Source organism: Misgurnus anguillicaudatus, chromosome 22 (assembly GCF_027580225.2).
Source record: "Misgurnus anguillicaudatus chromosome 22, ASM2758022v2, whole genome shotgun sequence".
Lineage (NCBI taxonomy): Eukaryota > Metazoa > Chordata > Actinopteri > Cypriniformes > Cobitidae > Misgurnus > Misgurnus anguillicaudatus.
Genome location: NC_073358.2, coordinates 36,938,528 through 36,953,168, shown reverse-complemented (window position 1 = coordinate 36,953,168; position 14,641 = coordinate 36,938,528). Strand labels below are relative to the sequence as shown.

The following is a 14,641-nucleotide window of genomic DNA, read 5'->3' as shown; positions in this document are numbered from 1 at the left end:
AAATCTTACCTGTCCAATGAGAGACTACATCCGGTCCTCTAAGTACCGCCCCTTTTAGAACTCTTCTGCTGCGATTCCATACGTTTGCTTCTATGTCTATGGCGCTCGCTCGCGCTTTATGCACGCCTCTAATTTCACTTCCTTCGCGAGCCGCGCCTGGGACGGGGCTGGCTGACTTCAGCCAGGAAAGAAAACATCATGTAAAAGAAGATTAAAACACATAAAGTGCCATCTCCCTGTCAGTTTACCCGGTGTGCGTGTGTCATTTCGCCCGAGAGCGAGGAAGGAGTGGAGAAGACGGGGACGTGACAGTGTGGATCTTGCGAAAGGTAAAAGATCTCCACCTCAGTATCCGTTCATTGGACCCCCACTTCAGACCTCCACTGTAGAAAGGTCTATTTTCGTGGATTTTGGGGCAGACTTCGTAAGTTTATGTCTTTTTTTTTTAAAGATACTAATGATTAAGACTAGAAATGGGGGTACACGTGTCTGATGATGATTAAAGTTTGCGGCGCGGTTTGAACTTTAGATGGAGCGCGAGGGATGTAACAGTTATAATATAAGTTAAGTCCTTTTAGTCAACAGTTTAGTTTATCAAAAAGTGTTGCAGTTGGGTTCAGACAATGATAATTCACACATCATTCACAGTAAGTTATCGTATTTTTAACTTACACAGTTTAGCTCTGGTTGCAGTCGTCTGTCTTTATCGCTGTCCTTCCTGACTAAAATTAACCGTGGTTTTATTATAGTGAAAGTGTACCATGGCTTTCCCTGGATCGACTACCGTTTGTATCACCATAATTTTGCTACAAATATCATGTTGTAAGGAATCGTTTTGGCTTACATTGTGCATGCAAACTTTTTCTGCAATTGTTATCTTAATTTGTTATCATTAATTACAGAACACACAACACATTACACAACCTTCCAGAGTGACTGCAAATAAAGCCTCTTAGTTTCTATAGTTTCTGTCTCTAGACCGCCATTGTTCATTCATCTTCACAGCCTATGGCAATTCATTGCTCACCCCCAAATGTGATTTCATCTGTACAAGGGTAAAAAAGACAACTGGGAGGAGGGGGCGGGTTTTGTGTGTGGGGAGGGGGGTCTGACACATTAAAGCATGGGTATCAATTATCTCCCAAAAGAATTGGGTGAGGTATGACCCCCAGTTATAATGATTGCTATGGAGCAACAGCTGGCCAGAACAGGATCTATTGTGAGTATTTATATCTATTACTATTAGTCTAACAGTTTAATAGGAAATGGACCATTGGTCAGCATGTGTAGGAGTCTAAGTGGCATTTTCTTTACTAATAGTTATAGGTTTAAAACGATTTTGTCATTGATGCAGTCCTGGAGAGAGTCCAACTTGTGTTTACAAAAGCGTTAGCAGATGTTTTGTATGGGCCAAATAGTGAAGAATCTTTGTTTAGATGATCTAAATTATTTTGAAGGATAACTGTTAAAATTTTAGCTGATTTGTGGCACAAGCTTTATGGAGTGAGTTAAGCCAATGTCTGTTACTTCTGTGGCACGAAGGGGCCGTGAGTTGACAGACCGAGCACTTTTTTTCTCTTAATTGGTGCCATGTGTTTGTAAATAACTTGAAAACGTGGAAAGCTTAGCTGACACTTCAAAGCACGGTGCCATTCCATTATGAAATTGATGCCTGATAGTATAAATAATTATGCTTTATCATCCCTAAAAAAGGGGAAATTATATTGTGCAATATTAAAGTAAGTCTAAACTGTGCCAGGTTGCTGAGGCCTGATGCCCATTTAGGCTGGCGTGGTGTAGCTTTGTCAACATCTGATTTACCTGAAAAATTCCTTTAATGGTCATTCTGTTTTTATTTTTACCTCTTTTGTGGCTTTATTTCTTATCTTGTAGAACGTGGCAGATTGTTGTACCATGCAGGTGAATGATGGCCCCAGCAGTCACCCTATTTTTGTGGCTCCTGCCAATGGAAATGCTCAGCGGTCTTCAGGATATGTTCCAGGCAGGATTGTTCCAGTCCGTTCTCCACCCCCAACCAAGGCTCCTCCACCGCCCCCATTGAAGCCGAAGCCCCAAGCCACGCCCCCTGCACAGCCTTCGTCGGTTTTTAATTTGACAGAAGATGATAGCAGGAGAGAACGTGCCCAGAACCAACAGAGGAAGAACACTTACATCTGTGCTGGGGTCTTCTTTGGGCTTTTCTTCTTAACTCTCATACTTGTCCTCAGTCTTACCTCCAAAGATGTTTTGGATGGTAAGATACAAATTTGTTTGCTTGTGTCCTTTAGATCTCAGCAATCTCTGCCTAAATGTGGTCCAGATGGAAAAAACTCACCCAGCCTTATCTTAATTTAATCTATGTTGTATTGAATCAAAAACAAACTATAGGCAGTTGTGCTTTGTTGTAAAATTTCCACCTTCTATTTTTTTTTAGAGAACTGCCCTCATCACAACCCTTTACTACGGACCTGGAAACCAGGCCATGATCCTAACAAGGCAGTGGTGGTACACAGTGGTCAGCATTATTGCCTAACTTCATCCACCACTTTGTACTCCATCACTATCAAGGCTGGAGGTAAGATCATATGTCCAATCTATAGAAATGTCTACTAGTAGTTAATTGAAGGTACCTTTATTTCACATTTCCGCATTTTTTTAGGTTCAGTTGTTTTTGATGATGATAACAAGGGCTCCAAAAACATTACATTACGGACACGTCACATTTTGGTTGAAGATGGCGGCGCTCTTCATATCGGAGCTCCAAAATGTCGGTATCGCTCCCTGGCCACCATCACCCTGGTTGGCCGATCTGACGAGACTTCTGTGACCGAGGTTCCTGGTATGGGACGCAAATTTTTGGGCGTGTATGGTGGAGGAACTCTGGAGCTCCATGGATCAGAGAGGCTATCTTGGACCCTCCTCACTCGTACTGTACCCTCTTCAGGTTTGGCTACCAGCGGTCATGCCTTCCATAAAAATTTCAGTCGTGGGATTAACCTGCGGGTGGTAGATCAGGATACGTCGGAAGTGCTGCATGTGGACCGTTTCGATACACACGAATTTCGTAACGAAAGCAAGCGGCTGAGTGAGCTACTGAAGAATCTGTCCTCGGGGCGCATTGTTGCACTTGCCATCGGAGATTCGGCAGTGAAGAGTCTGTTGGAAGAGACCAAGAGAACCATCCAAGATGTTTTAGGCAGCACACATGTCACTGATCTCAAATACAGGTAAATAAAGGCGTTTGAAAACCATGCATAACTGCATGAATCTCTCAATTTCTTAAATTATAGGCGTTGATTTTATTTTTTGTGAAGTGGGATTGGATGGTAACTAGCGAAACGAAATGCTTTGTGATGTCAAAAATATATTTTGTAAATTACTTTTGAGGTAAAACACATTTAAAGGTAATAGAGCAAAATACAAAGAGAGATTCACCAGAATTTTCCTTCAAACATCATTATGAAAATGTTTTTCTAGCTGTAAAACGAATCCCCGGAGGGTCGTAGGAGGAAAGAAGCTTGTTCCAACTTTACTTGTGTTTGCTTTGATTAGCTCAGAGTTGAGCTTTGAAGTTACTTTGATTGGGAACAGAAAGTGTCTCGTTGTTCCGTTTCCAAATTCCGACTCGCTCGCTGGGATCTAGCTACTGAAACACACAGGAGCGTACGTTGTGCCAAGTTTACGAGTCCTGTTTATGTAGTGATTCTAAGTTAGGGTTACAGTGCCAGAAAGCTAAACTTAATGTATGGTTGTGTGTCTGCATTACATAACAATTTAACAGACCATGTGTTATTATGGCATTTTAGAGGAACTTAAGTATCTAATAGTGTCTTAAACTTTTTTTGGGATCACTGAAATCGAAAGCAACTCTGAGGGTTTATATGAATTTTAGTTTTTTTAAACGTAAAATCGCAATGTTTATTATAAACAATTTATCTGCTTAGGGGGTGGTTACATATCGGGTCTTTTGCGCGCTCAAGTACGTTATTTCAAATGTAGACGCGCGTTATAACGGAAGCGGCGCTGCGTTTTTCAGGCGCGTACGCACAGCATCGAGTTAAAAACATTTCAACTTTTCAGAATGCCTCAAGCTCACCGCAAGTCATGTGACAAGAACCAACCAACGTTCGCGTTTTCCGCGCGGTTTTAGACGCAAAATATGAAACGCCCCTAAGTCATGTTTTTTAATGTGCTTTTATAAACTTTAATCAAAATCTGAAAATACTTCCACCCTCTTGTGGCGAACATTCTCTGATGACGTCAGCTAGACGGCTTGGGTGAGAACATCTGTTAACTCCATTCCTTTAGGGTGTTTTCACACATGTTGGTGCGCACCGTGGTGTGGCCTCGGAGCACACCAAAATACATTGTATAATTTTTCAGTTAATGCGGTTCGTGTTCACATAAGTTGTTTTTACTGTACTTGAAACGCTGCACCGTACATCATGTGACAACGGTTTACCCCCATGACCACCACCCATGTTTCTACGACAACCAGCCTGACAGGAAAAGCGAAGCTAGCAAGATATGGAGATAAACGATGTTTGTCTTTGCGAAGTTTCTTTGCTTTAACTTGAAATTGCACAACTGCTCTATTAAAGCCCTTCTCATGGAGCCATTTGCTAAAAATAATGAACGCGTCACTATTTTTTGTGTGTGGTGGACAGCTATGCATTTATGAAATCATCAGCTCACACCGCCAGGAGACAGCGAATATCTACAACGGACCAAAATGGATGTATTAGTTGAACCCACAATATAACACTCGGCTCACGTCACAACGGAAGCCTAGTGGCACAAACATGTGGAGAACTTCCTGTATTTGGTTCGGCCCAAGGTCAAGCAGCGATCACACCACAAATCGGTTGCACCTGAGTTCGGCAACAGCCGCTCCGAGACCGCCTGTTTAGTGTGTACCAGAGTGCGGCTGTTGTGTTCACACTGACCCAAACGTACTGTTCTCGGACCCACACTTCATTTAGGGCGACCTGAATAGTGCAGAGAACACAAGCCACGCCCACTATTTTCCTCAAGTGATATTTTGTTTCACTCGGAAATACATCACAACACAGAAGTAAATTTGTTTGCGACATCCAGTTTACGGGAACTTAAAGAGCCACACAGATCCAAAATCGAAACTGACATGTATTGGAGTGTTTCTGGTAGCTGTCCATCAATGTAAACAATGTGCAAAGTAGTTGAACCAAAAAGTGCACGATTAATAAAGCTATTGGCTTCTAAAATAGGGAGTCGACTCTGAATCGCTGAAACAAGTCAAAATATGGATTGGATCTCCTGCCTGACTTTTTCCACGTCACACAAACGCTTTCACATCACACAAGATAATAATCTCCGCCTACAGCCTTGCCCGCGGGAGAAACAAAAACTATGACCTGCCCACAGCTAGTAAGTGTGTAAACATCATATCACACTGTGTTTTCAGTTTGTGTTGTTTTCACTACCAAAGCAGACTTGATGAAAGAAGGTTCAGTACCCATTTTATTTGGAACAACATGCGTCTCCTAACCACAACCTGTAAGTATGATTATAGCTACATACTTGCTTAAATGAGTGTAAAGTATCGTCGTTTTTATTGCTTGGATTAATGATGAATGATGTCGTTGTTTAAACTCTTAGAGGCTGTTTACACTTGGCATTAACATGTGTTTTCGTTGATCGGATCACAAGTGGACGACGTTAATGCCAGGTGTAAACGGTGTTCAAAACGTTTTGAGCTCGTCCACTTTCGACCACTTTCAACCACATCCAGAGGTGGTCGAAACCACTTTCGATCGGATTGCTTTGGAGTTGCGGAACGCACATGTGGTTGAATGCGTTCGAACAACCACACGCGACCGTCTTCTCTCCGCCCATTTATCTAATCTGAGGTATTAAACACAAGTTTTACGTCTTTTTTTACTTCTGGCGTGAACATTCGGTGAACAGCGCTATTTTTAGCCTTTCATTGATAAAACTAAGCGGCTGATCTCCGTAGTTTCGTTTTGAAAGCGTGTGAAAGTTGCGCGATCCTATTTCATCAATTGCGCTGAAAATTCAAAGAAAGCTCTTACATACTCATGTACAAAACACTGTGCAGCATGTTTACTTGCTTAACAAGCAGTGCACTCCGCCATAATATTAGTTTGCGTCCATATAAACTCATAATTACTCCCGCTCGGGTTTGAATGACAGCAGAGAGACTCGCCCACCGTCTCACAGACCACCCCCTCATAGTATTCAGCACAGAAGCGGTCGAAAGTGGACAAATAAGAGACGGATTTAAATACCAGGTGTAAACGTAATGTGTCTCTCTCATCCACTTGTGATCCGATCGATGAAAACACATCTTAATACCAAGTGTAAACAACCCCTTAATATACTCAGGGTTTCCGCGGGGTTGTAAAAGGTAGTAAAAGGTAGTAAATTAAATTATGCCAAATTAAGGCCAGTAAAAAGTAGTAAAAAGTAGTAAGCGTCATCTGACGAGGTAGTAAATTTTCGATTGCCTTTTGTAATGTTATGATGCCTGGAAATTAGTTAAAATCACCTGCATATCTGGGCAAAAAATCAAAGATCTTTCGTCTCTGGGATGTGATCAAAGCCTGGAGTGGAGCCAAATCACGTTCCTCTCTCCGCTGTAAGCGTTCTGTAATCACTACGGACCGGATCCACTCCGGGTTTTCTGACTGTATCACGTTGAGGTAAAACTTTTTCAGCTAGCATGGTCAAACTTATAATGCAGGAAGGCTCCGATGTTTTGAAGATCGATAAAGGTGTAAAAGACGATTGACTTGGCTTAGCGAAATAATGAAGATTGGCAAGCCTTTCAGTTCGTGGGATAAGAAAACCAAACAGGTAATTGCGTGTCTTTGCACAGTATGACTAACGTAAGGGGTCCTGTATTTTGGAGGTAACGTTAAATGATTTCTCACGTTACTGATGCTATGCTGATATAGCCAGTGGCTGGTACAATGGGTTTGTTTAACTCGTGGGTAAACTTCATGTGGATCCACAAGAACCAAGAGGCAGATGACATCCAAATCCTGTGAGAGCGATTGACGAGGAATCATAAGAGGAGACTGCTTCCGAAATGCTCTCGCGGGACTTTGATGTCATCCACCTGTCGGTTCTTGCAGTTGCATTTGCGTGTGGTCACAAAAACGTAACATTTGTACATATATTTAAGCACAGCAGTTTAAAAACAGGTGATTTTAAGACATTCAAACACAAACAACAGTGCGTCCGCTGTTTCTGTGTCAGAGAAGCACGCAAGCCGCACATTCGTTTCTCATTGAGCATGTGTTGTACGTATTTTTGCCGCTTTATTGGCCTTAAATAACACACATACGTCAAAAATCCCGCCTTTGCAAATATCCTCATATAAACACGACCATTTAGGTCTTAGGAGAAAGTAAACAGCAGAAACATTGCGCATAAACTAGCACATCAGCGCTGCCTCTATTGTAACATAATAATTTGTTGATAAAGGTACAGTCATTCTATTTACAACTGTCACTATGGTTACAGACATCCTGTGCGAATTCTACACGAGTTTGACTCGAGTTACTCGTTCAGGGTTTATATTCATACACATAACCTTACTGTATTAGAGCTGTGACTGTAAGCTGTTGTGTGAACAGAACAGACCTTGGATTATTTGTTTATGTGTACTGAATAATATGATATGAAAAAGTTGTATTTGTTCACATTAGTAAATGCATTATATAACATGAACAAACAATGAAAAATATAGAGTGTATATAAGCATTAATTAATTCTTGTTTATGTCATTACAGTAATTGACGGTGGTTCATGGTGCATTCACTAATGTTAACAGTTTCAACTTTGATTAAAAAATTATTAGTAAATGCTAAAATAAATACATTTACAATTAATAAATAATTCATAAAAGATTCATTAAAGGTGGTGATATTCATGTTTTCTTTTTATACAGTATAGTGAGTTATTTAGCTGTTTCGCCTTAATCTGAAATGCCCTGCAAACTACAGCTAGCTATATGCCACATGAGACTTCAATATGGAATTTATGGCAAAAAAATCTCCCCTTAAAATGCTATTGGTCTCGCCTACAAAATCTGTGTAAATAATCGAAAGGTCGCTGATTAACACTTGCAATTCAGTGTCGTGATGGTTTTAAAAAATATTCTGAAGGTAGTAAAAAAGGTAGTAAAAAGTAGTAAATTTAACTTAAGGATTTCTGTATAAACCCTGATACTGTCAGGGAGTCACGTTAGCAAGCGGCTAACGCATGCTCACTTATGGTTTTGCTTCGATCCGGTTAGCTTACATAAATGCTTAAATGAGTGTAAAATGTTAGTTTCTATTGTCGTTTTTATTGCTTGGATTAAAGGCGGAGTCCACGATGTTTGAAAAACGCGTTGGAAAAGGAGACTGGCCGACTACCAAAACACACTTATAGCCAATCAAATCAAATCAAATGCCGGTTTGCGTATGTGTGGGGCGGGTCTATCAACAGAAGGTCCAGATTCTATTGGGGTAGGGGCGTGTTTGTTTAGGTGATTTCAAATATCAAAATTGGCTTTCAAACATCATTGACTCCGCCTTTAATGATGAATGATGTATATTGATGTCGATAATGTCTTCTCAGTAAATCATGTTAGCACTAGGTCAATACATGTTGCACTATTGTTGGTCTGTGCCACTGATCTGTGGTCTGTGCAGAGAATCTGTCAGTTGACCAATCAGAGCAGAGTAGGCTACTGAAAGGTGGGGTTTAGGCAGACTGAGTCGTTGAACGGCTTCACATGAATCATTTGGGGATCTCTGAGAAATGGGGTAATTTTACATTTATATTTTGAGAAAATTAAAGTGTTTTTTGACCTTGCATGCATTTAAACCTGTTGTCCGGGACTTATAAACAGTGATAGGACGCTTAAAATTGGCATCTTACTGGCTCTTTAAACTACCTTAAGTAGTAGCAAACATGTTCCCACACGCTCTGCTCATGCAACCTTAATGTCAAAAAAACTTTTTTATTGACATTTGATTAAGTAGTAATTGAAATGTAATTAATGTTTTATTTTAGTTTACTCAAGTAAGCAGACTGCACTTAAAATACATGTTTATTTCTAACTAGTTTACAAAGGAATTCATTATATTTTTGTTTAATCAGGCTGACTATAACATTAATTAGTTTAAACAAATCATTACTAAAGTTAATAAGTTAAAATTTTTGTTATTATCTAGTCTTCTTGAGTATTGCTGGTGCCATGCCATGAACTCTGCACTCACAGCAAAGAAAACGGAACAAAACTGGCATACGAACCGAATCCTGGCATTGTTACACCCCTAATGGAAACATATCCAAGGAAGCATCCCTGTGTTTGGGATGGCAGTATTACTGCAGGAAAAAGCTGCTTAAAGGTTACGCAGGCACATTTCCAGGATTTGTATAAAAAGAGCTGACTTGTGTATCTGTCTGTCTTTCATTCAGTTTAGGGGTCAGATTTGTTAGAGAGTTCAAAGCCAGAGCAAACCGATCCAGAGACTCTTTTGGTTAAATAGCAGATGGAAAGTATGGATTTTCAGAAAGGCATGTGGTTTATTACGATCCAACTGAAAATATTCCAAAAGAAATGAAAGGACGACTCAACTTTTACAAAGCTTAGTGACAAACATAGAAATGCTTTGTGTGGATTCCTCCAGACATAAAGCCTGCCGTCCAAGAGCACTTATGTGTAACATTCTTTTGGCCATCCAAGAACCATGGAAAATATGCCTGTTTGTTTCAAAGTCCAAGCCGTAGGCTATGTCTCCAGAAACATTAGCCTGATCAGTGACAATAATATGCACTGTCTTAAACATCTTGGTTCGAAAACCCCAAATTCTGTTTACTTCTAAATAATTTGACCTGTAAGGCAAAATCGGCATATTTTCTGAAAAAAAAAAAGAAAAAAGTCTCAGTCTACAAACTACTGAGTTGGTTTCACTGCGGTTATGTGGTTTCCAGTGAAACTAAGATAGTGGCAGGATATGGTTATACATCAGTGTGTCACCAAAACCTATTCATGCATTTACACATGCCGACACTCAATTCTGACAGCTTGCACACAGATTTTTTTTCCAGTAAACTTCTTACGCGTACCAGCCCGACTCGTCTCGTTCAAGGCATGCAAACTTGGCAGCTCCCCTCGAAAACATAAAATAATCTGGCACATTCTAACTGAAAGCTTATGCAATAGAAACCAGGCTCTCTGAGTCCCCACAGGAGCTTCAGAGGGGGATTGTTGCACGTTTCTTTCATACATTGATAACTCTTAACTGTTATTGGGCAGTGATAAATTTAACAAATGAGCTCTGCCGATCTCATTCTGCCTAGGAGTTAAATTACTTGTACTTTGTTGCTTATTCACTTTTGTGAAATTTGGCTCTTTTGTGTCATAAAGAAAACACATTTCTTTGCAGAGGCATTGTCTGTGTGGAAAGTGTAAGCTGACATTTGGATGAAAAGCATGTGCTAAGTGACAAAAAAGGGTCACTGAACCAATCCCAGGTGCTCGGTTTGAAAGCTTTATGGCGCTTTTCCATTGCATAGTACCCCACGGTTTGGTTTGGTTTAGTTTGGGTCGGGTACTTTTGGGAGCTTTTCCATTAGGTGGAGTACGTGGTACCCGATACTTTTTTTCGTACCACTTCGGTTGGGATTCCAAGCGACCCGAGCTGATACCAAACGTGACGCAAAAACACAGTAGATCACTGATTGGTCTGAAAGAAACGTCACTAACAGCGTCATCGCTTAGCTTTACCTTTAGTGCTAGCTTGCGCTGTCTCGAGCAAGCATGTTGTTATCTGTGCTCTGCTGTAAGTTCCCAAACTCCCTTTTAGCGATGAAAAACATCCACATGTTGAGAATCAGGAACACCATAACAGTTTTTTCCAGACTTGCAGTTTGTGGCGGAACATTCGCAAGGAGCACGTCAGCATTATATGCTTAAATGAAACTTCAGTGAGGCTCAGCGGAGCGCCGTTGGCTGACGCCTCAGGTGTTTAAACAGAAACTGTCATGTGATACAGAGGTAGTGATAAACGCGATGTGCAAACATCTATTTGTGGTGGCCAATTTTAATTTTGTGGCGGACTGAGAAATTAATGTATGGGATTACACAACGACGTGCTCCTCTCACTTGTATGCTGTCACAGCTTTAGGCAGCGCAAATATAACGACACGCCTATAATCCCTCCCACTGCGAAGTGATACTAAACTCAATGGAAAAGCTAACCACGCCAAAGTGAGGTGAGCTGACCTGACCCAAACTAAACCGTGGGGTACTATGCAATGGAAAAGAGCCATTAGATGAGTAAAACATTTTTTTTCAGCAAGTAGAAATGTGAAAGTTGTTGGTGTCCCTTTTAGGCTATGTTTACATGGAAACAATCTGAAAAGAAACCAAAAAAAGTGGCGTTGCGTTATCAGTTTTTATTCCGCGTTTATACGAGGGTTTTGATGGGGAAATCTGCGTGCATATGGTGAGCAATGTGGCAATGTGAAGCACTGACACACAACAACACCAATTCCGTGTGCCTGCGTACAACCTTCTTTCTGGTTCTCCCAGGTCTCGTCCAAAGCCGTCTGGTTTGCCTCCGACGAATTGGTGCCTTCTCTGATCAGTAATACTAGCTGTGAATATTTCGTACAACTGCAGGAAAGACTTGTATATTTATCTATATTTTATATATTTATCTATATATATTTATCAGAGCTGCTATGGCAACTTGAAGGTCCGACGTATGGAAATAATCCGACATGTTTGTTGTTATTTTCCTGAACTGGCGCATGCCTGTGACGTAAACGCGTAGGCGACGAGAACCACCGTGAGCAGACTTTTGCGTTTTTACTCTTTAGATGAGAACACAACGGTAGAACGATTTTAAGATTTCCACTCTGGAGGGTGGTTTCACTTTTTTGCGTTTTTAAGCCCCCAAAACGCCATCGCTGTGTAAACGAAAGGCACATCCGATAAAATATTTTTATGTTTTCACCCTCGAGCGTTTTTTTTGTGAAATGTTACACAAACTCTGAATCACTATTGTGTCAAGCTGATTTACTGTGCATTATCCTATACATTTTTTAATTAAACCCACAACTTTGTGTTGCTAACACAATGCTCTACCAACTGTGCTACAGGAACATGACGCTAAGCATTTTTTGTTTGCTTTTTCTAACAGTCATCTGGTGCACATAACATTTACTTGTTGTTTGTAGGAAGTTCTAGGAACACTAAGTCACTCTGTTTATCCACAAAGATTTTTTAACCTGTAGTAAACTGCAGTGAACCAAGCTGCCTAATGGGAGAAAGTTAAATGAGAGACTGTTTTCCAAACCTTGTGAGTCCTGTGTGTACGAAGCTTGGCCCTTACAGTCCCAGTGCGTCAGTATAATACACAGCAGTTATGTCATAGTTGCTATTTAAAAGTGACAGCACTTTCATCACAATGAAATTTATAATGCAACAACAGAAGTTGAATGCCACAGGGATGATGTATTTTTGTAGGCCAACACGGAAGTGAGTGGGATACAGGTTCTCTTGCCAAAATTTTTTTTAATTTTTCGCATAGACTTAAAAAATAAACTCTGTGTTTAGCTAACAAAAGTCTATGACACTTACATGCTTTGTCCAACAAGTTTATCTTCACAGATGAACACAACTTTTTTAACACTTTATTTATTAGATTTTTCCTTGAACATATCAAAACTGTACAATACATATAACAAGTACCACCACATATTCATTCATTTCACACATATAATTACAAAGGAAAGAAAAAAAAACACCACACAAAAAAAGTAAAAAAAGCACACAAAAAACCTGCAGAGACAATATTTCGAAAAAATACATGTAAAACAAAATTGAAGATATTAGTCCAATGACCACTATGAACACAACTTTTATGGCTTTTTTGTGTTTACTAAAAATAAAAAAAGCAAATTTAGACTTCAAAATGTATAAAAGTTGTGCTCATCTTTGAAGATAAACTTTGTTGGACAAAGCATGTAAGTGTCTTAGACTTTTGTTAAACGCAGATTATTTTTTGCATTCCTGCAGCACTCTATATGGTAGTAATACAAAATAAAGCTAGCATTATGCGCTTGACTTTGTTAAACACGGGGATTATTTTTTTGCATCCCTGTGGCACTCTGTAGAAGCCATGAGTCTGGTGGAAGTAATACAACATAAAGCTAGCATTGTGTGTGTGACGCAAATTTCGTCATCAGAATTGTACCACACCAAAATTCAAAATAAGTGTTCGGAATGTCATGTGTTGCTCGTGTTTTCAAAATATGTGTTTGTTGCGTCATGTGAACCATGTGCATCACATGTAGGGCTGGGTATCGATTCAGATGTTCCAGATCGTTTCGATTTTGATTCACAAGCTATCGGTTCGAATTCAATTCTCTATTCAATTTTCGATTACGGTTCTCGGGTCAGTTTTTATTTTCGATTCTCGATTCAACTCAATGAATATAGATTTAATACAAATACTATATAAAAAAACTGTAAACAGCAGTTTACAAGTGAGTAATTAATAAAAAGAAATTAAAAGCCACAACACTATCGTCGTCGTCTTGCTTGCGAAATCTAAAATGTTTCCATACCTCTGACTTTTTTTGTGAAGGTGGCATCGACTGTCAATGAAGCATCTGAAACCACCATTTTAAGCACTAAATGAATGAATGACAGGCTCGCTCCTTGGTAACATCGCGCAAAAAAGAGGGTGACATCTAGTGGAGAAGACTAGTAATTAGATTAACGTTAATATTACGTTCAATGTTTGCCGAAATAAATATGAAAGAAAAAATCGATTCTGCTCTTGAGAATCGATTTTGAATTGACCACGTAAAAAAGTTTTTTTTTTGCCCAGCCCTAATCACATGTTTTGTCAAAATAAGTGCTTGCTGCACACGCGTCAAAACCGTTTATGATAATAGACACTCGCATTTACAAAATACACGCAAGACACTCCCTTAACTCTTTCACCACCAGCGTTTTTTTTTTAAAGTTGCCAGCCAGCGCCAGCGTTTTTCCTGATTTTCACAAAAGTTTAATGCCTTCCAGAAAATGTTCTTCTTCAATTATATAAACATACAATATACCAAATGAAAGAACAGACCCTCTGCTTTCAAAAAAAAAAAAAAACTGTTTCATCCTACCTTGAGTATTTCTTTTGTAATCAGCTTTTGAATATGGGTAGGTTTCTGCAAAAACACCACATTTTGAGCAAAAAGCAGAGATAATTCCATTTTTGTGACGGACTTCTCATAGAGATCCCATTCAGAGCGATCTTTAAAACAGACAAGGACATGCAGCAGCTTGCCATAGGGCAATACTTCCGGGGTTAAAAAGTATTAACCTAGTGGATAATAGCGGTATTGCAGAAAGACGGAAATACTCGTCATTGGCGGGGAAGCATTTTCTCTTATTTGACGAGATATCTCGTCAATGGCGGGGAAAGAGTTAACAGTAAAATCAGGAAAACTGATTACACATGAGATTATGCTAGTATCTGGCAAACACGACCGTCTTTTTTATCATAAACCCTTTAGACGCGTCTGCAGCAGGCACTTATTTTGACAAGACATGTGATGCACACAGGATCTCTCG

The 14,641-nt window shown here is 39.8% G+C and overlaps 1 protein-coding gene across 3 annotated transcripts in view; it reads left to right on the top strand.

Annotated features, from left to right (window-relative positions):
* The first annotated feature begins 67 nt into the window (after positions 1 to 67).
* Positions 68 to 14,641, top strand: part of cemip2 (cell migration inducing hyaluronidase 2) — a 41,174-nt gene continuing 26,600 nt past the window's right edge. Inside the window, exons 1-4 of one of the 3 annotated variants that reach the window (XM_073861073.1) lie at positions 68 to 424; positions 1,894 to 2,254; positions 2,435 to 2,575; positions 2,660 to 3,227. In XM_073861073.1, coding sequence (XP_073717174.1) covers positions 1,915 to 2,254; positions 2,435 to 2,575; positions 2,660 to 3,227 — 1,049 coding nt within the window. In that variant the 5' untranslated portion in view covers positions 68 to 424; positions 1,894 to 1,914. Of the gene's footprint in view, positions 425 to 1,171; positions 1,220 to 1,893; positions 2,255 to 2,434; positions 2,576 to 2,659; positions 3,228 to 14,641 lie in introns of those variants that run through there. The other 2 variants (XM_073861072.1, XM_055199089.2) reach the window with 2 other exon arrangements.